General features: G+C 52.0%; 9 protein-coding genes across 9 annotated transcripts; 6 read left to right on the plus strand and 3 right to left on the minus strand.

The window, feature by feature from the left end:
• The first annotated feature begins 350 nt into the window (after positions 1–350).
• BDW74DRAFT_148688 (ion transporter) lies at positions 351–4,186 on the plus strand. Its single transcript, XM_073723755.1, has 2 exons — positions 351–960; positions 1,012–4,186. Exons 1-2 carry the CDS (start codon positions 723–725, stop codon positions 3,987–3,989), a joined length of 3,216 nt encoding a protein of 1,071 aa, XP_073585892.1. The 5' UTR covers positions 351–722; the 3' UTR covers positions 3,990–4,186.
• A 402-nt stretch (positions 4,187–4,588) lies between these two features.
• On the plus strand, positions 4,589–7,231 carry BDW74DRAFT_148690 (uncharacterized protein). Its single transcript, XM_073723756.1, has one exon. The coding sequence runs from the start codon at positions 4,870–4,872 to the stop codon at positions 6,883–6,885; it is 2,016 nt and encodes a 671-aa protein (XP_073585893.1). The 5' UTR covers positions 4,589–4,869; the 3' UTR covers positions 6,886–7,231.
• Positions 7,223–8,447, plus strand: BDW74DRAFT_121757 (synaptobrevin family protein). The gene is made up of 2 exons (XM_073722035.1): positions 7,223–7,366; positions 7,446–8,447. Exons 1-2 carry the CDS (start codon positions 7,329–7,331, stop codon positions 8,158–8,160), a joined length of 753 nt encoding a protein of 250 aa, XP_073585894.1. The 5' UTR covers positions 7,223–7,328; the 3' UTR covers positions 8,161–8,447.
• A 68-nt stretch (positions 8,448–8,515) lies between these two features.
• BDW74DRAFT_148693 (60S ribosomal uL24 domain-containing protein) lies at positions 8,516–9,875 on the minus strand. Its single transcript, XM_073723757.1, has 3 exons — positions 9,786–9,875; positions 9,524–9,636; positions 8,516–9,382 (listed from the first exon to the last, which is right to left on the minus strand). The coding sequence occupies exons 1-3, from the start codon at positions 9,802–9,804 to the stop codon at positions 9,110–9,112; spliced, it is 405 nt and encodes a 134-aa protein (XP_073585895.1). The 5' UTR covers positions 9,805–9,875; the 3' UTR covers positions 8,516–9,109.
• A 451-nt stretch (positions 9,876–10,326) lies between these two features.
• BDW74DRAFT_166686 (putative C2H2 finger domain protein) lies at positions 10,327–13,049 on the plus strand (the record flags this gene model as incomplete). Its single annotated transcript, XM_073726591.1, has 11 exons — positions 10,327–10,908; positions 10,942–11,068; positions 11,102–11,108; positions 11,145–11,616; positions 11,659–11,802; positions 11,836–12,070; positions 12,101–12,192; positions 12,226–12,438; positions 12,475–12,597; positions 12,634–12,664; positions 12,754–13,049. 11 exons carry the CDS (start codon positions 10,327–10,329, stop codon positions 13,047–13,049), a joined length of 2,322 nt encoding a protein of 773 aa, XP_073585896.1.
• Positions 13,050–13,238: 189 nt separating this feature from the next.
• Positions 13,239–13,817, minus strand: BDW74DRAFT_148702 (dolichyl-diphosphooligosaccharide--protein glycosyltransferase subunit 4). The gene is made up of 2 exons (XM_073723758.1): positions 13,688–13,817; positions 13,239–13,606 (listed from the first exon to the last, which is right to left on the minus strand). Exon 2 carries the CDS (start codon positions 13,522–13,524, stop codon positions 13,300–13,302), a length of 225 nt encoding a protein of 74 aa, XP_073585897.1. The 5' UTR covers positions 13,525–13,606; positions 13,688–13,817; the 3' UTR covers positions 13,239–13,299.
• A 600-nt stretch (positions 13,818–14,417) lies between these two features.
• BDW74DRAFT_166687 (Zn(II)2Cys6 transcription factor) lies at positions 14,418–16,172 on the plus strand (the record flags this gene model as incomplete). Its single annotated transcript, XM_073726592.1, has 1 exon — positions 14,418–16,172. One exon carries the CDS (start codon positions 14,418–14,420, stop codon positions 16,170–16,172), a length of 1,755 nt encoding a protein of 584 aa, XP_073585898.1.
• A 1,850-nt stretch (positions 16,173–18,022) lies between these two features.
• Positions 18,023–20,272, plus strand: BDW74DRAFT_189710 (GMC family oxidoreductase; the record flags this gene model as incomplete). The annotated part of the gene is made up of 6 exons (XM_073732040.1): positions 18,023–18,165; positions 18,216–18,369; positions 18,420–18,673; positions 18,722–18,765; positions 18,814–19,429; positions 19,483–20,272. The coding sequence occupies 6 exons, from the start codon at positions 18,023–18,025 to the stop codon at positions 20,270–20,272; spliced, it is 2,001 nt and encodes a 666-aa protein (XP_073585899.1).
• A 338-nt stretch (positions 20,273–20,610) lies between these two features.
• BDW74DRAFT_175955 (hemolysin-III related-domain-containing protein) lies at positions 20,611–21,743 on the minus strand (the record flags this gene model as incomplete). Its single annotated transcript, XM_073728473.1, has 4 exons — positions 20,611–20,781; positions 20,870–21,106; positions 21,205–21,511; positions 21,559–21,743. 4 exons carry the CDS (start codon positions 21,741–21,743, stop codon positions 20,611–20,613), a joined length of 900 nt encoding a protein of 299 aa, XP_073585900.1.
• Between the last annotated feature and the right edge of the window lie 547 nt (positions 21,744–22,290).

The following is a 22,290-nucleotide window of genomic DNA, read 5'->3' on the forward strand; positions in this document are numbered from 1 at the left end:
TGGATTCCGCCCACGATTTCTAGGAAGTATAGAACTTGACAGACAATCACACCGATGAGCTTGTATGTGAGCGTTATGAGCTGATAGACATATTGGTAAATTGCGCTGCACTTGAATGCATAAATCCGTCATGTCTGTCTCCAAAAAGTGGCAGTACGGAGTAAGGTCTCGGAGCCTCTTATCATTGCGGAGCAGAAATATATAACTAGAGCTCGATAATTAACCAACAGCTTATATTACTAGCACCTCATACATCACCAGTAAAAATTAAATGAACCTATAGTTCTCTAATATCACGAGTATTATCAAGTCTAAACAGAGTACACCCGCGAGTTTCGAGTCATTGACGCGCATTCGGCGGCTCTTGTTGAATTAAAGAAGCAGCCAATTTAGCGTCATGTACAGTGCTCAGATGATGTCCCGTGCGTCATTCCGCCACAAGCTTGGAAATTCAACGGCTCTGCAGCTGCCCTTTGCAAGCCTCGCCTGCAAAGATCACCCCCTCCTCTTCATTCCACCTGCGCAGCCTGCAGTGCGTTTCAACGAGCGAAACGCCAGCAGGCCCGGCTCAAATCCGTGGTCCCATCTCTCTGAACCGTCAAACCCTCGGCCCAATCTTACGATTGCTCAGATTTTTAACGAACGATTCTTCGCCGATTCACGACCATGCGTTGATTTTGCGTACACTGTCTCGTCGCTTGTCTGCTGGGAGAGGTTAAATCATGCTTGCCTCTCTTCTTCGTCCGAAGAAGCGACGAGATTACGCGCATAACACACAGTTCGCGTCACCGTACGCTACCGACGAGTCGCGATGGCCATTGCTGAATGGAAACCGGGGATATACTGCGCGGGGAGATAATGATGAGGAGAGCATTGAAGATGAAGACGCCGACGGGGAAGACGAGGACGCACCCATTGAGACCACGCCTCTTCTTCCGATATTCTCAGCTCCTCTCCTAGGTATGATAGCTTGTCTTTTTTTCCCACCATGCTAATCGGTTGCTTCTCCAGATGCCCTACCTATTTTCGATGTCACACGTTCAATTAGATCCCTAGTCATCTCGCGATGCGACGTCAATTTGACCTGGGAACAATTGCGCTCTCCCCAGATATCGCAATTCCTGGTGAAACCCATCCAGCAAAAAGTCAAAGAATTACATTTCTCTAGAGCCACTCTATATGCACTGATGACAAACTGCCTACAATTCGACCGGGAAGTCCATTCGAATCCAGGAAATAGTGGAACGAATCAAACTAGAGCGATGGTGTGCGAACTCATCGCTATCAAGCTGCTCAGAGACTACACGACGCGCGAATTGATCGATGCCCTGTCGTACGACTTCTATCCGCTTCAAGGACAAAAGGTGGATGACGACAGATGGACCTCTGCAGGCGGAGGCAAACCGCGTCCTAGTGCTGCTCGAATATCATGCCTCGAGATTGCCATTCGTGCTCAGGCGAAACGCTTCCTGTCGCATCCTCTAGTCATTAAGCAGCTCGAGGCTATCTGGGCCGGAACGATTGTTTTCCACTCGGTCGCAGATAGTCTTCATCGCGCGTCCACAAACCCAGTCTCTTACGGCGCTACTAGCAATAATGCCCCCAGACTTTCCGATAAAGCCTCCGATACATCGCGTCTACGGCGGTCTGTGACCCTCTATAATCCGCGTGATGCTTCACCCTTCAAGCTCTCTCGTTTGCGAGTTCCTCGCTATAGGCAGTTCCTATCCACCTGTTCCTTTGCGGTCCTTCTTGGTCTGTTTCTCGCTGTCCTGCAAGAGCGGAGCATTGGAATCACTTCACTAGAAGTTCTGTTCTGGTTCTGGAGCGCGGGCTTCATGCTGGACGAGTTGATCAATTTCAACGAGCAAGGCTTCAGTCTGTATCTCATGAGTTTTTGGAACATCTTTGATATTGGTATCCTGGCGCTTCTCTTTTGCTTCTACTGTATGCGGCTATACGGTGCTGTGGTGCCATACGCTCCAAAGGAGGCCGTCGCCGAAAGAGCGTACGATATTCTTGCTGCGAATGCAGTGCTTCTCTTTCCGCGACTCTTTTCGGTGCTGGATCATTACCGTTATTTTTCACAACTGCTCATCGCATTCCGAATCATGGCTTCCGACCTGGTAGCGGTCTTTGTTCTGATCATTATCGCCTGCAGTGGGTTCCTAGTGGCATGTCTTAGCATCGGTCAGGATGAGACCCCAGCGTCCGTGGCGTACGCCCTGTTCCAGATGGTCATGGGCTTTACCCCTGCTGCGTGGACGCTTTGGGACGAGTATGGTGTCCTTGGAAGGGCGATCTTGACCATGTTCCTGTTCATCTGTCATTTTGTGATTATGACTATACTCATTACCGTCCTCACAAATTCTTTCATGCGAATTGTACAGAATGCCAACCAGGAACACCAGTTCTTGTTTGCCGTCAACACCATCTCGATGGTCAAATCTGATGCGCTCTTCTCATACGTGGCGCCTACGAATATCTTTGCCTGGATCATCACTCCGCTTCGATGGCTGATCCCGTTCAGGCAATATGTGCGGCTCAACCGGACCATCATCAAGATCACACATATGCCGATTTTATTTACTATCTGCGCATACGAGAAAATGATCCTAAGCCCCCAAATGATTGAATCCACCGACCTCATCGATTCCTCGACTACTACAGTTCGTGCTCCTCATCGGCTCCGAGCCCTAAGCACCCGTGTGTCACGACTGATTCGAGAGCCGTCTGTGGCTACTTTTCAGCAAGACCGGGCCTTGGCCGAAGTCTTCCGGCAACCCTTTGGCGGACGGCCCAACCGGAGCCCTGAAAGAGCGATTAACAAGAAAAACCACCTTGTCAACCATTGGATGCAAGGCATGGGTTCTGGCCCAGTCAACCCACCCGATGAGCAAGACTCTGCTGTAGTTGACCGGCTTGAACGAACTCCCAAAGGCCGCTTCCCCTTTCGGCGGAGACAAGCCCGAAGTCTTCGTGACTTTACAGTCTCCGAAACCCAGGACCATATACCGCAAGCGATCTCTTCTCCCGTCACACCGCGCAACGGGAGGAGCGTGCTTCCGGAGAGGGCAAGACGGTTCTCGCATCACACGGATATTGAAGGTGACAACGAACTTACGAGCGATGACAATGCCATGACTGAACAAAGGTCAGAGCACAATTCTAGCAACAATTCTGGCCACGACAGAACTGTAGCCCAGGGCAAGGCTACGCCGAAATTCTACAGTTCCCGCCCGTCTACGGCAAAGCACAAGTCCCGCAAGAACAGTCCGAACCAATTTTCTCGGCATCATTCACGGCACCCGTCTGGAGCTACAATCCTCTACAATCCGGTAACATCAAGCCATGATGGAGAAAGCGACACGGCATCACCCTCAGTCCGACCTCGAATCATACCAGGCCACTCATTCTCCGCGGCAACCATAAATCGAAACACACTAGAAAGACGCCACAGCCTAGATGCTGGCAGAACCCTCAACTCGAATATATCCCGCTCAAATCCCATGTCAGTTCCGAACATAGGTAACGTCATCGGCTCCGAACACGGCCACGGCCACGGCTCATGGCACCACGAAGCATCCGCACTCGAAGGCCTCGGCTCAGACCTAGGAGATGGCAAGGCCATTGCCAACGGATTTGTCGGTGGCGCACCTTCGAGCTTCACCACGCAAATGGCGTACGCAACAGGCGGCATCCGGCGCAGGGACAGTCCGAACAGAAACCAGGATCTCCTCAGCAAGCTCGTTCTGGCCCGTATGAACAACATCGAAGAAGGCTTCCGTGAAGTGATCAAGGAGGTTAAAGACCTCCGGTCTAGCCGCAACCAAAGTGGCGCTGACGAACAGCGATCTGCCCAACGCGACAAGCAGAAGAGGAAGAAGAAGGCTCCCGCGTCAAAGAAAAGTAAGACGAGTGATGGCACTCGAACCGTGGAGCCGACGCTCGCTGGACATGTCTCGGATAGTGACGCAGATGATGTATGATGCTTTGCTTTCTTTCTTCTATTGTGCAGGGGAACATTTATTATCAGCTCCTGCTTTGGGAGTTTGTTTTTCCCTTACGATTGTGCATTACCTTGGGTGGATGTCTCAGTATGTTTTCACTTTTACATTTCTTCCTTTACTAGACCGAATGCCGGCTAGACGATATACGCTGTATGCTTAACGAGAGTTATGAATATACGCCTTAAGACTTTTTCAAACTCCCTCAAGACACACTCTAGATGATAGCCGGTGTTGAAACAGAGGGAATACAGAGGTTTTTACCATGTCAGACTAGGCCCAAATTCCTGCTCCCCAAAGAGACGACCCTTGCGCTTTGGCTGCAGTGACTGCTTCATTGTCCAATTACAGGCCACTTCATCTCAGCATATTCACTTGACCCCACGTTGGATCTATGGCGGAAGGCAACATGTTCCATTGCCTAGCATACAACCTAACATTGTATTCAAGTTTGAGTGAGCATATATCTTAATGTCCAACATGAGTCAAAAGTCTCTCAGTTCAAGAGGCGTATAATACCACATGAAGGCGCCCTAGGCAGCAAGTATTACTCAAAAAAGGGCTAGGCAAGGCTGATCCGGATGATTCACTGCATTCCCAACCAACCATTTGCAGGCTGACTAGCTGGAACTCACACTCAGCCTCATCCGCGGGCATATTTCTTCTTCCGTCATTCTCTATTGTTTCAACCGCAGCTGGAGTCATCGAACTGAGCTTGCGAGCCTCGGTGTTTCTTTAAATTGACGATTTTTCCCCCTTACTGCGTTTACCACCTCCTCTCCTCACTGCATTCGTACCCTACTCCTTCAAACACTCGAGTCTACGCTCGGTCTCGCGGAGACTCAATTCGACGCTTATCAAAATGAGTACTTCCGGGTTCGGCGAGCTTCTCTTCTACAAAGACGCCGATACTCTGGCTATCATCGACCTTCCTTCACGCGTTCCGGCAGGTTTCTTACACCCCACCTGTGCCCTGTCAATAGGCCATCGAATCCACAGCTGGAAACTACTCGAAACAGGATCCCCATTCTTCCACCGACAGTTCGAGCAGAAGACCCAAGAGCGGAACATCAAGCGCCGCGGGGGTCTACCAGATGGCATCAAATACATCATTGACCTTACCCCTCCCAACACAGATGACGAGGCTATCCTCACGATAGCGGAGCTGAGTTGCCCGCTCGGTCTAAGAACCTGGGCCGATGCACAAATCAGATGGCAACTACCTACAAGCCTGGTCTCTGGGGTTGAGACGCAGGGTGACGAAATAGATGAGTCTGGCGTCCTCGCCGAGTACTCGCCTGACAGACACCGCGCGGGCATTGTCAATATTCTGCGAGTGATCGAAGACCTCAGCGTTGAGCTCGATACCCCCTGCAAGCTTTGGACGTTCTTTTCTCTAGCAAAGCTGTATGAAATAGCGACGCTGCCTGTTTTTAGCATCCGTGTTGCTTCTTGGGTTTATGAGGACAATAACCGGCGCCTGATTGAGGTTCATCCGGAGATCACTTATCGACTTGGAAAGGGTATCGAATGCGCCCACCTTATGCAAGATTCATACTGTGTTCTGGCTGGAGAGGAGGCTCTGCTGCTTTTGCACGATTCTGACGCTCCGACTCCGAACAAAGCAAAGGTCACTGCCCACGAGAGAATTCGAGAATCCCTAGACGATGATGACGAGCAGCGAATCCAATACGCTGGCGAGTCACTTCTTGCCCATGTTATCGAGCAATTTGTTGAGCTTGCGGGAAAGGAGATGCTCTGGCTGCATAAATCGGCCGAAGTCCAAAAGGTTCTCTCATATGAAACACGGACCAAGCGCGCGTTGGAAATAAAAGACGACCTGATCTCCACCTTGAAGGACTTTGTACGGAGTTCGGTTATATCGGTTCTTTCCCAGCGACGAAAGATGTCGTTTCCCGCCAACAAGTCTAACTCTTACCCTATATATGATATTCCTCACGTCTATAACACCTTGAGTTTGACGGAGCGCTTGATGACGAGAACGTTCTGGACACGCCTTAGAGACACAAGACTCACCGAGAATGATGGCTGTGGAAAGGTTGCAGTGCCTTGGGGCACTTCCCTTGCCAGCCTCGGCGGTAATATTGGGGCCTTCCGCGACCAGCACGACGCAACCATCCGGCGTGTGACCATGGCAGACTTGTGGGAGAAAGGCAGTGCGTTCAATTGCCTTGTCAACAATATCCGCCCTGAACAAAACAAGTACAAGTACTTCGGTGCTAACAAAAAATTTCAGACCTATGGACAAGAAGGAGCCTTTACTATACCTGACTTCATTGAGCAAGCCGGTGGTCTAATGCGGGAATTTGTCAAGAGGATTTGCGCACCGACTCGGGAGGGAATGGCATTTGAAATCACGGATACCCTCACTAGCCTTACCGAGAAGCAGTTTCGTTTTCTTCCCCTATGGGCTGGAGGCTGTGATGATGGAACTGGTGGCGTATACGCAGACCAAGTTCCATTCGCGGAGGCGGGTGGGTTTTCTACCCCGGGGCTTTCTATCCATACCGGCAGTGCTGCGCCCTCCACTGTTCCTTCTATCGCTTCATTCCTCGAGAGCACGGTCCATGGTGCATCCCACAGAGCAACTGAGGGAGTTTGCAGTGAAGTCATCTCTCTCAATTCAGAAGTCATGTCCGATGCGGCCTCGGAATTCCAGGCGGTAGACGACGAGCTCTCCATTGCGCTGGACTCTTCCGCAGACGACTTTGACGAAAGTGTTTTCGATTATAGCGATAGTGATGACACAGTCATTTTGAGCCAAGGCCACATCGGCGATCTCGGCGAATTTGAAGATTTGACCATGGGCGATAGAGGAGTGAGCCTTCCGATCAGAGAGAAGAAGGCTGCTACATAGCGAAGAATAGCTGGACTGGTTTTCGCTTTCCAAACGAGTAGGGTGATTTGATGACAAGAATGGCTAATGTCAATAATGCCAAATTTAATGCCAATGATGAAGCTAATGACCAACTTCTGACCTGCATAGTCTTACCTAGCCGGCATCTGAAGATATCGCTAGACAAACGTCGTATTTCGATAGTATCAGATTATGAGCATCCGGGCCATACTGCCTCAGCCAATTGAATAGACCCTGGTCCATAATTGGCAGTAGAAGTACGGACTAAGGAGGAAGACTAGAGTATTCCGGGGACTTCTAGAGAAGACGTAGCACGTGATATCTAGGGCGGAGATCTTGGCATTACCGACGTCACGCATAACTTCGAGAGCTGTCGCTATCTCCAGACTCTTTTCACGGCTGGCCTTGTTGTGTAAGGACTGCGTTGAAGACAATCTCCCATCATGGCCTCATCATCTAAGCCTGCGAGCTTCCTGCTCTAGTAAGTTACCCCAGCACACTACCCCAAGACTTCTACACCCATCCACCCCCATACAGACCCAACTGACGATCATCCTCAGCTCCTGCATCGCGCATCGCACGACCATTCTCGCCGAACATTCCGCCCCAGGCTCATCCACGACAGCTGCCTCCTCCCTAGCCTCAATCATCCTCCCAAAGATTAGCCATGAGCAATCCCAGAAACTTACCTACACGCACGAGCGCCTCTTCGTGCACTACATCTCCGACTCCCCCTCTGGCCCAGCAGACTCCTCAACCTCCGAACCCTCCTCCTACGCTCCCCTAAGCTACATCGTCGTCGCAACAGCCGAACAAGGCCGCCGCATCCCCTTCGCCTACCTCCTCGAAATGAAGCGCCGCTTCCTCTCAACTTACCCACCAAGCGCCACAGACTTCGCCAGCTTACCAGCATACGGATGTGCAGCGTTCAACAATGAGCTCCGCGGCATGCTACAGACATTCAATACGGCGCCGCCAGCGGATTCGCTCGCCTCTGCCAGAAAGGAGATTGATAGTGTGCGGGACATCATGACGGAGAATATTGAGCGGGTGCTGGAGCGCGGGGAGAGGATTGATTTGCTGGTTGATAAGACAGATCGGCTGGGTGGCAGCGCGCATGATTTCCGGATACGGAGTCGCGGGCTGCGGAGGAAGATGTGGTGGAAGAATGCGAAACTTATGGTGCTCCTTGGGGTGGTTGTCATTTTCCTAATCTATCTTTTTGTGGGGATGTTATGTGGGTTGCCGGGTTGGGGGAGCTGTGTTGGTCGGTGAACGTGGAGTATTACCTTTTTGCCTGAAGGGCTCGAAGGCTCGAAGGATGGATATCGTGCCGGCATGATTGAGGTTCTAAAAGCCCTGATACAAGTGGGCTGTTGGGTAATTGGGGAGTTCCGTGTATCTTATGCTTAAGCCTTCTCTTCCCATGTCTTCTACTAGCAGGTTTATATTTCTGATGATGACGATAATCTACGCACACGCCATGCCTTACGGAGTAGTAAATGAAGTCCTATTGATCGATAGGTTATAGCATGAAACTTCCGTGGAAAGCATTATTATATATATTGTGAAAGGCTACCAATCAATGGAAGAGATTTGGCACTACTGCGAGTAGAAGATAAATAATATAAATTGACATTCCATTGCTTGCTATATAAAATCTACAATCGACCGTTACGATCTACAAAAGCATGTATCTCACTCTCAAACTCGCGCCGTCCTTGCTATAGTGAGTAGCTCAGGGCGAGTCTGCAAGCGAGGCAGAGGTAATTCTGGAAATCCAGACTCTGCGGTTCCTTCTACGCCAACCGTATACCTCATCAATCATGGTACGGGGAAAGATGAGGAGATAATTTGGCGAATGTTGGGGGATGAGGCAAGGGGACGAAAAAGCAAGCGAAGAGAAACAGGGGAAGCAGAATCGCAATCGCTGCTGCGTTCGGGCACGTTCGTTGTCGTTGCGATTGCGATGCGAGCTAGAAGAAAAGAAGCAAGCAAAGAACCCTTCCTTTTGACCTTTTCAATTCGTTCGTTGTCATTCATAAAGGTGATGCCGTGAATGGAAGCCATCTGGTCTGGTCTGGTCGTAGCAGGTATATTTCTTTTTTGATGTTCCTCAATTAAGAGAATCAAGAGAAGATCAGATTCAGCACGATCTCATTGTACTCCCGCGCCATTCAGCCATAGAAACACAAAATGCAATTTCCAGTCCCATTTTTGTCCCTTACGCGGACTTGGCCTTAGCAGCCTCACGACCCTTTCCGATACGCTCCAGAATCTGCTCACGGTCCTTGTCGATCTTGAGCTTGGTGATAACGACCTTGGAAGGATGGATTGGGAGAGGAACGCTCTGGCCGTTGGACTTCTCACGGACGACACGCTCGACGTGCACACACCACTTCAGACGGTAAACGCTAGTGATCTTGCCCTCACGACCCTTGTTGGTGCCGCGAACGATGGTGACCTCGTCGTCCTTGCGGATGGGGATGGAGCGGACCTATAATTGTGTTCCGTCAGCTCTTGCCATTTTTTCTCAATCCCGCCAAATTCTTCGATGATTCTTCTCAGTTCCTCGCCATCGTTCGAATTCGTAGAGGAACAGAGACCGTGTTCAAGATTGGAGGGACGGTAGGCGTACGTTGTGCTTCTCGCGGAGCTCCTTGGAGAGAGGGGCGCTCATGATGACGCGGCGAACGCTGGAGGGAGCGTTGAAGTGCGCCTTGCGCGACTTCCTGCGCGAGGAGGAGATTGCTATTCAGAGAATCCATCAGTATCCATCCCTTATAGTTCTGGCGTAAAAACATGTCGTCTTGTCGTATCCGAACAATCCCCCAACTCAAAGCACGGCGCAAGAGTTCTAAACACCGAAAGCGAGTCGACTGAATTTCCGTAAAACGTACCCTGGTTTGTGACGGCCATTTTTGCAGAGCCTCCTTTCGATATATGACCGGACTCTGGAGAAAGGGTCGTGGTGTTGTCGCTCGTTGTCGTCGAAGGACTTCTTTTTTCACTCGACTGGGCTCGATGGTTAGCCGAAAATGTGGGCAGTGGAAATGTGCGTCACATGACATCCCGCTAAGGCTAGGGCTGGCGGCCGAGGTTTGATTGGCTGCGGTACTGCCCCGTTTCCTACTGACCGCTTTCCCAGACCAGTCACGTACATTCAATAGGCTGACTTAATTAAGCGTGGCCGGAAAAGATGAGTCGCGTCTCGGACCCGTGGTATCTGCGCCAGGATCGCGCACTCCGCGATCTGCCAGGGTAAACAAGCCAGGAGAGCTCTGCATGAAGTCATCGGCAAGGCCATTTGCTTCTGACTATTCTCACTCTTGTCTCAGTCGATTTTCGTGATGCGCAGCTTTGCCGTTTCTTCACTCCGTACCCGAAACAACCAGTTCCCCGCGGCATCTTTGACAATTCCGCGAATGAGCTCCCCTCAGTATGGCCGATGAGCAATTTCCCTGGCTCGATTGGCCTCAGCCTCACAACTACGCGCCAACAAACATGAGCCAAGGTATCCCTCGCCTCGAAGAGAATCCGAACTCTCAATGGCGAAGCTCCTTCTACAACTCGTTGTCGAACTCCAACGTACAGCCCTCAGTGAATACCATCAGCAGCGCCAATAATAACTCTCAAGCTCAGTATTACCCCTCATATCAACAACAGGAGGAATCATATGTGCGTCTCGAGGACGTATTGCCGTATCCGTCTTATCGATGGGGACCGCCGCCGGCTCGTGAACACCAGAGACAGGCGACCTACGCTGAAAGCCAGGGGTCCGGATTACCCACGACCTCACTTCCACAGCAGTCACCGAAGCGTCCGACTAGTCGCTATCTGCCAAACCCAATGCCGCAAACACAATCAGGATCTGGAGAGGCGTACGCGGCTGAGGACGCCTACTCTGGACACGATGCCAAAAGACGAAAGCTGGAGGCGTCGGTCTTAGAAACTGCCTCTCGGACCGTACCCAAAGTAGCGTCGCCGGTTTACTCGCAAGTTCGAACACAGCCTGTCCCACCAGTTACACGAGCTTCCAACTACAATTCATCCCAGACACCGTCCTCACAGCCTGAAGAGCAACCGGCTGTTCAGCGCACATCCCAACAGACTCAACAACGGCCAGGCTCTCAATATGTTCCGCCAACCCAAGCGCGGCCGACAGCACAAGTACAACATGGACGTACGGCATCTCCAGCAACGCAACCACAACGAGTCTCGCAGTACGCGCCGCAAGCTCAGCAGAAAGCTACACCAAGAGCTCAGTCAAGTGCTAGCCCGCAGACCACCGCACAGCAGCTGTCTTGGCGCACCTCGCAGTTTGCTTCGCCCCAGACCTCGTCTCAGACCCTTCCAACCGCTGCCGCGCCTTCGGCCACACACTTCACCGCGCAGCAACCTGCGCAGCCCATCTCACAGCCCAAGTCACAGTACGCTTCACCCAACCCACCGCCTCAGGCTCTTCCCCAGACAGTCGCGCCTTCAGATACACAGATCAGGCCGCCACCGCCGTATATTCCACCATCAAGACCGTCCCCGCAAATGCCGGCCCAGCAAAACTCTCGACAGTCAGCCCTGCAGCCGACAAGTCAGACAACATCCACCAAACAAGCAACGAACCCTGCAATCAATGCTGCATCGCAACCCGCCTCTCAAACCACGACTAAGAAACCTACCTCACAGTCTGTTCCACCCCCAGCCAAAACCGCCACGCCACCCGTACCCAAGCAGGTGCCTAAGACATTACCACATCAAAGGCCTCCGTCCAACCAGCAAACTCCCCCGTCTCAACCCCAGCAGCCTAACCCCCAAGCACCGCAGCCTCAGCCGCCTGGCCCTCATGGAATATTCGCAGCCTACACGTTTAAACCCGAGGACTCTACAGATAGAACGCATTTGAAACGCCGTTCAGATATAGTGAGCAAATTAAACAAGACAGACGCCGCGCAGAAAACTGCGTATGACCCGCAGACCATTGCCAGGGACATTCTCATTGCGGCTGGCCGTCATCCAACAGAGGCCTGTCTGAACCATCACCTGCTTCGCCTGCGCGATGTTTTTACCGCGGTGGAGATCAATTCAGATCTGGCGACGTTTAAATGGGATCTAGTAGATCCGGGACAGCCGTCACGTGAAATGCTGGCCAAGGTTGCCAAGCATCGTGCTCCGACTCAGTTGCAAACGAGTCAAACAGCCACACCGCCCGCAGTGCAAGTCGCGCTGCCCGCTGCCCCCGTCAACAACAGTTTCATCCCGCAGCATCCAAGCCAAAGGCAACACAACCGCCCTCCGCCAACCTTGCAGCACGTCCAGCCGCCTCCGCTTCCTCCTCCTCCGCAGCAGACCAAATTTCGAGTACAGCCACAAGTTCAGCTTCGAACACCACAGCAAGTGCCCTCGCCAGTTCCACAGCGGGTTTCGCAAACTCCGAATACCCCAAATACGCCGAACTCAATGGAGAAGAAACGTCGTGGAAGGCCGCCTGGAAGCACAAACAAACCCAAGGTTTCTGCTCCTCCAGTCGCGCCGCCACAGCCTACTTCGTCACATCCTGTCTTTGCGTGCCGGTGGAACAACTGTACTTCGGAGCTACACAACCTCGACGTACTTAAGAAACACCTCTTTAAGAATCATGTTTCTCGTCAGATTACTTGCGGCTGGAAAAACTGCCAATTCACGGGGACCTTGCCGGCTACTGAGCTGATGCAGCACGTCAAGAATGAGCATTTGGATTCTCTTGCGTGGAAGCTGGGTGATGGGCCAGCTGTGGCTACAAGTGGTGAGAAAGCACAATGATTGCTCCAGATTAGACAAGTACTTTTAACGGTTCTCGTAGTTTATTAACCTCTTCCCAATCCTGGGATCTAGTGAATCGGGATTCTAGCTCAAGCCCAATGTTTTTGACGATTCCGGAATCTAACCAGCCTGGAAACGAGGATTCCCTCATATTCCCTGCCGACTACCGTTCTATTCGCGCCTTCAACAAAGTCCACGGAAACAGTTCGCAGGAGGAAAAGGCTCAGGAGATTTTCAGGGCAGTACAACGGCTGAAGGAACACATTGGTGTCGGACTCGATCCGGGTGGCTGTGAGCTAGCTACTCCTTTGCGCAATCAAAGGATGAGCGCCGAAGAAGATGTGTATCAAGTGCGCTCGGTATCTTGATTATATTTTGTTTGGGTGATGCGGAATTGTAGTATACCTTGCATTTCCCAGCCGCAGGGAATGGCGTTCAGGAGTTATTGATTTGTCTACTGAAGGCCTCGATCATTCTTGCTTGTATATTTATCCACAGAACATTGGGGTTATCTAGAGGCTAATCGCTCAATAACCCTTCACAATAAGACATAATTTGGTGGATGTTTGCTTTCAATTGCCGAAAGGGTAAAAACACAGATAAAGTACATCAGGCAGTTTATCGGTCCTTGCCTCCACTAGTCGCTGACGAACCGCCCGCGGTCGCCTTAGTAGCTGCTGTGCGAGATTCTGTGAGGCCGCCTTTTGAGCCCTTGAGTGTAGTTGCGGACTCATCATCGTCGTCTTTGGCGTTGACTTCTAGGAAGTGGTAGAGAACAATCAACATCATTGCGCAGGAGCCAAGGAAAACGGCGAGACGGTGGAGCTCATTGTCGGTGATCATTGTGAGGTATGCGCTTGTCAAGCGGGTGGCCGAAATTCGCGTAGAACTGGGGCGTCTGGTATAGGGAGACCAATGCTCGTCTCTGGATGCCACGTTGGTAGTTAGCAAGGGGAAAGCGAAAAGGAGGGAAGCACTGGGCAAAGGTTGCAAATCGATTTCTTACCAGATTGAGCACAAGGAAGCACTGCGTAAACAAGGGCGATTATAAGGGAGATTTGATTGTACTAGAGGGCTTGGGGATTTGTCGTCGTCAACGCCGCGAGACGTCTGTCCTAATCGGGTAGCACGAGGAGGCGTAGCACAAGGGTATAATTACATAATTATTCCCAATACTCCGGCATTATTTCAACGGCGGGGAGCTTCCTCCGACCACTCCAACTTTACTTTGCAACCATCGTACCATACCAGATCTCCTCATTGAATGGCCATCGAGAACATCGTTTAAACGTTCAGTCGTCGTTGTACCTGGACCTAGTCAAAAACGTTGTCGTGTCTCTCATCAATCTTGTCTAACCCCAGAGGTTAGTCGCATCCAAAGAGGGTCGGATTGCTGCAACGGCCCGGTTACAAATTTGGCTGGTGACAAGCCTCCCTGAGCAAATCCGATCTACTCGTCGCTTAATACCGTTGTTCAGGCTTTCATTCTCCTTCTTCCCGTCTTTTCCTCTTGGAATTGTTAGAGACATCAACTGATTGCGGCCGTCGAAGCCCTTTTACTTCTTCCTGTGCTATCCCCGCATCTCTGATCTGGTTCCGCTTATCACGGGAAGTTTATCACTACTGTCCCTCTTAATTTTTGGTATACAAGAGGGGCGATCGGCCTTACGCTTATGCTCCCTGCATATATTCCGGATTCTTTATCGCTACATTTTTTCCTGAAAAAAAGAGTCACCATGAACGAGCACTATTTACCTGCAAAGGCCTTTCCCGCCCAACAACAACCACCACGGGCTTCGGGCCCGTCTCTCCTTGCCTGTCTTCTATGTCGCCATAAACATCTCAAGTGTGATGGTGCCACGCCTGTGTGTAGCCGTTGTGCGGCCACCGGCGCAGAATGCCAGTATACCCCGTCGCGCCGCGGATACAAAGGCCCCTCGAAGAAACGCCGGGCCAATCCCTCCTCTCCCGAGCAACTGCCGGCTGATCTTGCTGCCACTTTTGATCCCAACCTTGGCTATTACAATGTGCCTGTGGATTGGAATGCTTTGAACCCTTATCCTTATGTACCTACAGCAACTCTTGCTCACTCAAGCTCCTCGGGGAGTAGTCCCCAGTTCATTGAACAACCTGTTCCCGTGCAGCAGGTCGTCGTCAAAAACGCGCCCTTGACGCCTGAATCATCATCATCACTATCGAATGATGGATTCCTCGTCGACATCTATTACCAAAACTTCCACCCCTCGCATCCGATCTTGCCTCCTATCAGGGTACTCTACCAAAACCGCGTGCCGCCATTCCTTGAGCAGGTTATCAAGTTCATTGGAGCCCATTTCACACCTGCCACGTCGAGTGAGACCTATCGACCCGGCATCATGGCAACTGTCATGGAGCAGGATAGATCGATGGAGAAACTCCAAGCGCTCCTGCTGCTCGCCATTGTCCTTCATTCGCGCAATGAGCGTGATAAGGCCAAAGATTGCATCATTACCGCGGTTGACATGGCTTTTGAACTCGGTCTTCATACTAGGGATTTCGCTACCACCATGGGCGGCGGTGACCCGCTACGAGAAGAGTGTTTCAGGCGGACATGGTGGGAACTGTTCATTATCGAGGGTATGCTAACGGCACTCGGTCTTCAAAAGACTCCTCGAACACATAATGTGCCCCTCGAGGTGCCACTTCCGTGTGAGGAACGAATCTACCAGGATGGTATCGAGCCTCCGCCGCCGCCGACGATCGCCCAATTTGATGAGCGTGTCTTTGCCGACGAGGAACGGGATTTCTCGTCTTATACGTATCGAATTGAGGCGGCGCGAATCCTCGGGCGGGTCGTAGCCATCCAAGACCTGGTTGAAGGCCAGCAGGACCAAGTGGAATCGATCGACGCCCGAATTACAAGTTTCTTCCACCACCTTCCAGAGTCCAAAGCAGAGCTAATGCGGCCTGACGGAACCGTAGACGAAATGATGTTCCAGGCCACGATGGTAGTGAACGGCACGTCGATCTACCTCCACTTCCCGCGTTCGGACCTGCTTTCGTCCCCGGCCGTCGCAGCCGAAGTTATTTGCGGGCACCACGGACCATGTTCCATCCCCGCATTCTCACACCACTCCCACGCGATGAAGGCCGTCAAAGCCGCCAGCGAAATCTCATCGCTCGCCTCGATCCGGATGCCCGTGGTCAAACACACCCCGTTCTTTATCTGCTCGCTTGTCATGAGCTCGATCGTGCAACTTGCCGCTTGTTCGGTCAAAGCAGGGCAGATGCCGGATCCCAGTCGCGATCGCTTGGCGTTAACTATTGGGGTGTTCAAGACCTTGTCTAACACCTGGGCGATCTCGCAGTCGATCATGCGGCAGATCAAAGCCGTAGCTCGCGACGTCATGGACATGGGCTTACGGCCGACAATGGCGATGGAGCAGATTGATTTGAATACAGTTCTTGACAACAACGGCCGGTTCTGGCTTGCAGAGGCTCTTCCGAGGTAGATGTGTTTAGGACATTATACCTTCCATACAACTCCTCTTCTTTCGGTTGATTTCCCTGGTTTCATGATACCCATTCTATAATGACAAACTATCTACCCAGCCCTTTTCTTTTTCTAAACATTGGCCAATGTCATCCCCACAAGTTCATCGCATTGAACAGAGCAACCCTCAGACTCATTGGAAACCAACGCGTCCTACCTTCCCGGTCTGGTCGAGTTGGAGACGGTCGGGCTCCCCGCATCTAGGCGATCCCTGGAATCTAGAAAGGCATCTGCCTAGCAACATCAATGCGACTATAGTCCATCAATCGAAGGAAGTACGGGCGGAAATCGCGGATCAATTCACCTCCACCGCATCCATGCAGGTTTATCCACCACTACCCGTCCGAGGGGTGGATCAGACCGAATACATCTGTATCCACGTCCCAGCAAAAGCGGCAGAAAGGCTAGACATAGAATACCCCGGGCGACTGGAGCCACTTTCTGACACTGGATACATACGGCTGCTCGATTGGTTCCGGAGCTGTCAATGGCTAGCTGTGGACCACCAATGTGGAGGTCCTTTGGCTCTGCCCGGCCGAGAGATACGCTAGGTGACGTGTGTCCACGCTTAACGAAATACCGGGGTCCTAAGGTTGGCTTGTTCCATACCGATGAGGCTAGGATCGATTGGATCTGCGGCCAGCCCCCCAAGGCCGACCCCGCATTCAGTCCGGGGCTCCCGCAGCTTCCCCGCTATGCTGAACTCTGTTGATTCATTGACCTTCCCTAGACTTTCTTGGTTGTGCTTGCCTGAATCATTTGTGAAAATGTACCTAGATGCTGCTGTTACCTCAGAGGTCGTTTGTCTCTGTTACGTGTGATCTTCTTGCTGGTTTTGCGTGCATATAGAGGATTCTAGCTTTCGATTATCATACTACGGCATTGGCCCGTAAGCTCCAGCTCCTGGTCTTATCTCCTCCTCCACTGCTCGAGAGTATCAATATCGATGCAATAAGCATAACCCCGCAAACAGGATCTAGTGTCCCCGGCATTTCTCCACCTGTCGACAGCAGGGCAGACGTCGTTGACTACGGAGCAGCTATACTCTGGATAATCGTCACTTATCCTATCTTCCAAACCTCAATTGCAAAGGATATGCTCTTCCTGAGCTGATGGCTTCGGTACGATATAGAATTTCCCCCAGAATCAGAGCTCAGAGAGAGAAACCACAGCCATGTAAGTACGGCCATGCACGGATCTTACGCCCAGCCAAAGATAGTCCGGACTACTATTCACTAATGTCGATTCTCGTTTTAGAATAAGAGGGGGCCTCTATCCTTGGCTCGGTTGGAGACTGAACCGGATGAGGAGGCATCATCTGCTGGGGCGATATCTCCAACATCCTTTCAACCTCGCAGCATTTTACATGGGACATTATCCGGATCTCACCAATCCCCTGGGCTTATGCTACGTATAATTCCTCGTATCAAACCTTGTCTCCGCATAATCCATGCCCTGGATTGCCATAGTACCTCTGCTAAGCCACTAGGTAGCTGAGCTTTGCCCGATCTATCCGGCCAGCAGGGGAGCTGTCTGGGTCTAGATGTGCTGGCTCCAGCTGGCCAGGGCTGTGCATGGTGATCTCCGCTTTGTATGTTCTTCCCCACGCGCGGGGGTAGACGCTGGATGAGTTTCAGAATGGCAAAGAGAAAGAATGAGAACGAGCAAGCGGGGAAGATTGAGTCGACTGCTGTCCATCCCAGGTCTATAAAGACCAAGCAAATCCCGGTTCAAATCACAGTCCCCCTCTCATCTCTACCAGAGTAGATCTCAGAGACGGACATTGGATCTCTTTGACCTTTTATCACCATGACTATTCCTGAGGAGGTCGACATCATCATCTGCGGCGGCGGTAGTTCGGGATGCGTCCCTGCTGGCCGCCTCGCGAACCTCGATCACAACCTCTCCGTGCTGCTGATCGAGGCCGGCGAGAACAACTTGAACAACCCATGGTAAGAGTTTCTTGATTGGATATGGTAGGGTCAATGCTAATGCTGTAAAGGGTTTACCGCCCCGGTATCTACCCTGTCAACATGAAGCTCGACTCCAAGACAGCTTCGTTCTACCACTCGCGGCCGTCCGAGCACCTTGATGGACGTCAGGCCATTGTCCCCTGCGCGAACATCCTGGGTGGTGGTAGCTCCATCAACTTCATGGTACTGGCCCACATCTAAGCATTAGGTATTCGTGCTAATGATTTGTAAAGATGTACACCCGAGCATCAGCCTCCGACTACGACGACTTCCAGGCAAAGGGCTGGACGACCGAGGAGCTGATCCCTCTGATGAAGAAACACGAGACATACCAGCGTGCCTGCAATAACCCGGAGATTCACGGCGACTCGGGACCCATCAAAGTCTCTTTTGGCAACTACACCTACCCAATTGCGCAGGATTTCCTCCGTGCCGCTGAGTCCCAGGGCATTCCGGTCACCGACGATTTGCAGGATCTGAAGACGGGGTTTGTACCCTCCATCATACTTCTTAAGCTTGGCTAATGTGGTTACAGCCATGGAGCAGAACACTGGCTGAAGTGGATTAACCGTGATACAGGTATGCCTTGTTGTGTTGTTTTCAATCTTTCCGTCTAACACCATGTAGGACGTCGCAGCGACGCAGCCCACGCCTACGTCCACAGCACCCGCGCCAAGTACTCAAACCTGCACCTTCAATGCAACACCAAAGTCGACAAGGTCATCATCGAAGACGGCCGCGCCGTGGGCGTCGTCACCGTCCCAACCAAGCCCCTCGACGGCAAAGAGCCCCAGCGCCGCATCTTCCGCGCCCGCAAGCAGATCATCGTCAGCGGCGGCACCCTCTCCTCGCCTCTGATCCTTCAGCGCTCCGGAGTCGGTGACTCGGAGAAGCTCCGCCGCGCAGGCGTCAAGCCCCTCGTGCACCTCCCCGGTGTGGGCCGCAACTTCCAGGACCACTACTTGACCTTCTCGACATACCGAGCCAAACCAGACGTTGAGACCTTCGACGACTTCCTACGCGGAGACCCGAAGGTGCAGAAGCGCGTATTCCAGGAGTGGAACATCAAAGGAACTGGTCCCCTGGCGACGAACGGTATCGACGCCGGCGTGAAGATTCGCCCGACGCAGCAGGAACTCGAGGAGTTCAAGAAGTGGCCGACCCCCGACTTCGTCGACGGCTGGGAGACGTACTTCAAGAACAAGCCCGATAAGCCGGTGATGCATTACTCCGTCATCTCTGGGTACACCAACACTCCCTAAAATTCTCTCTTCATCTGCTAACAAACATTACCAGTTGGTTCGGCGACCACATGCTCATGCCCCCCGGCAAATTCTTCACCATGTTCCACTTCCTCGAGTACCCATTCTCACGCGGGTCAACCCACATCACCTCCGCAGACCCCTACGAAGTCCCCGACTTCGACGCAGGCTTCATGAACGACAAGCGCGACATGGCCGCCATGGTCTGGGGCTACATCAAATCGCGCGAGACCGCGCGGCGCATGTCCTCGTACGCCGGCGAAGTCACCAGCATGCACCCGCACTTCGCCTACAACTCCAAAGTCCGCTCCGAGGACATGGACCTCGCCACCACAAAAGCCTACGCGGGCCCCAACCACCTCTCCGCCGGAATTCAGCACGGGTCTTGGTCGCACCCTTTAACCCCCGGAAAGGACCCAAAGCCCACCTCGCTCAACAGCAACCAGCACGCGTCGCGCAGCGAACTCGACTACAGCCGCGAGGACATCGCGCATATCGAGAAGTGGGTTGAGCGCCATGTTGAGACGACGTGGCACTCGCTTGGCACGTGCAGCATGGCGCCCCGTGAGGGGAGCAGTATTGCGCCGCATGGTGGTGTTGTTGATGAGAGGCTCAATGTCCATGGTGTTAAGGGGCTTAAGGTCTGCGATCTCTCGATCTGCCCGGATAATGTTGGCTGCAATACGTTTAGCACGGCGCTGCTTATTGGCGAGAAGTGTGCTGTGCTTACGGCGGAGGATTTGGGGTACAGCGGGGATGCGCTCAAGATGGAGGTCCCTGAGTACCATGCGCCTGGGGAGTTTGTTAACCTGGCGAGGTTGTAGGGCACTTTTGATTAAGCTCTCTGAGTTGAGTTCTTACTTAGGCTGGCCCTAGGGGAGTGGGCATAGGTGGGTAGCTTTTGCTTTTGATTGACTTGTTTGTTATGCATGCTTTGCATCAATCTTGGGTTTATTCTACTATGATGAAAGTGTATATGATGAGAATGAATATTCGTACCTGGATATCTTGCTTTTCAGATCAAGTACGTAGTGTGCCTCCTTAGATACAGCCTCCACCAGGCCCTCAGCATCCTCTGTTATGAACCGAGAAAGATTCAATCGGGTAGTCTAGGCATCTGATCGTGAGAATTGCACACTGTCAAAGCTGTCCACACCTACACTCAAATCCAAGTATCACACCTCCCACCCTTGACCCCATAAAACTGATGCACGCCCTTGAAAAACGCCACACAGTGCACCGTATATCCAATCGCCATTCCAAAATGGAAGATCTGATGCGACTGTCCCCATACGTCAAAGTGTCCTGATTTCCAGGCTTTAGGGCAACGGCTCTGGGCGGTATTAGTAGGGATCGAACCAAAATCAAGATATGCAATGGTCTTGGGAAGGGCCGGAGAAGGGAGAAATACATAGACTTACCGCATAGACAAACACCGAGCTCACATAGATCAGGATCGTCAACGCATACAGTGACGCACCGTACTCGGCATCTGCCTTGGCCCAGCCATTTTGGAGAACTGAGATAATGATAGGGTAGAAGGCTGACGAAGTCATGAAGCTGAAGAGGAGCCCGCGGAGGGGGCGCCAGGCAGAGGTACGGAAACGCTTTACGAAGAGGACGAAGATTGCTGCGAGGAATTGGGCGAAGAGGTCGATCTGTCATACCCCTTTGTTAGTCGATTAGGCAGATACAGATACTCTGCATGGAGTTCTGATCCTGAGGAGTGGGTGGAATAAGGGTTCAATGGGCGTACTGCAATCCATGTTATCTTCGTATTCCTCTGCGCGCATGGAAGCGTATACCACAAGCCCGGAGGGAAGCAGCCACTCGTGACTGTGACAATGCCGAGAAGATCCAACTTGTGGCAGAGATCATGGGTCGTATGGGAGTGATTGGCGAGTAAATGATAGATGGTCGATAGGGCGAAACAGGAGGCTCCGCCGAGGAATAACAGGAAGAACACAATGAAGTCATCCTGGCTTGTCTGCGGGTAGTGCTCTGTTGCGAATGTATACCACCAGGCACCCATAGGGTCGCAGCCAGATGGGTGTAGATATTGCCTGTTTCGTTATGTACGTAGCTGAGGCTTTGAATGCATTTCCAGTACGAGTTTGAGATTGGACGGAAGCTGGTGTGAATGTATTCGTTGTCTTTCGACCATTCCGGAAGCTCGTCCCAGGTAATCTGGAGGGATGTTGCTTTCTTGAGAAGCGACTGAGCTTCTTCAGAGATTTGAGTTATTTTAGAGCTCGAGTCTTTGGAAATGTTTCTTTGTCGGATGTCTGGGGTCATGGCAGAGGGTTCCCGACCCAGGGCCAGCAGAATGCATGGCGCGTCGCGAGTCTTCAGATGCTCTAGACAGCGGCGCCGTTTGAGCCGTTGATATATTTGTAGGATGTAAGGGGGGTAGAATCATTGAGGTGTGATATTGTATGCTCTTTACGCCGGGGAGGTTGGACGGAGTTGAAAGAGAGACGGAGGGTGAGACGCGCCGAGGCCACAGCCGACGCCCAAGGACTTTCCAAGTCGCACCGTCGCACGTCTCCATGATCTTCATCAAACAAGCCGAGACAGAAACCAATCCTACTCAATGCCAAACTCTTCTTGAACAGTTTGATTATGGACAAGAGCGGAAGCCATTGCCGGCCTGGAGTACGGTAGATTCCTAATCTAGCCCCTGACTAGAGGAGACCGCACGTACCCTAGGTAGATACCGACGACTCGCTTATACCCTGGCATTGGCCAACCAACCAGACATGAACGTGAGAGTTCAAGACGGGATGGAAATGAGACTAAAGCAGGGGGCATAAGGTTGGTATCCTGACATCTGATGGGTGGT

This window comes from Aspergillus multicolor, assembly GCF_047715735.1.
Source record: "Aspergillus multicolor strain CBS 133.54 unplaced genomic scaffold BDW74scaffold_6, whole genome shotgun sequence".
Taxonomy (NCBI): Eukaryota; Fungi; Ascomycota; class Eurotiomycetes; order Eurotiales; family Aspergillaceae; genus Aspergillus; species Aspergillus multicolor.

Excerpts from the sequence above, each read along its gene's own strand:
- BDW74DRAFT_148688 (XM_073723755.1), top strand. The coding sequence starts at position 723 with ATGCTTGCCTCTCTTCTTCGTCCGAAGAAGCGACGAGATTACGCGCAT. Across the intron at positions 961-1,011 it reads ATTCTCAGCTCCTCTCCTAG|ATGCCCTACCTATTTTCGAT; the intron begins GTATGATAGCTT and ends TTGCTTCTCCAG.
- BDW74DRAFT_148690 (XM_073723756.1), top strand. The coding sequence starts at position 4,870 with ATGAGTACTTCCGGGTTCGGCGAGCTTCTCTTCTACAAAGACGCCGAT.
- BDW74DRAFT_121757 (XM_073722035.1), top strand. The coding sequence starts at position 7,329 with ATGGCCTCATCATCTAAGCCTGCGAGCTTCCTGCTCTA. Across the intron at positions 7,367-7,445 it reads CCTGCGAGCTTCCTGCTCTA|CTCCTGCATCGCGCATCGCA; the intron begins GTAAGTTACCCC and ends GATCATCCTCAG.
- BDW74DRAFT_148693 (XM_073723757.1), bottom strand. Across the intron at positions 9,383-9,523 it reads AGCTCCGCGAGAAGCACAAC|GTCCGCTCCATCCCCATCCG; the intron begins GTACGCCTACCG and ends ACACAATTATAG.
- BDW74DRAFT_148702 (XM_073723758.1), bottom strand. The coding sequence starts at position 13,524 with ATGATCACCGACAATGAGCTCCACCGTCTCGCCGTTTTCCTTGGCTCC.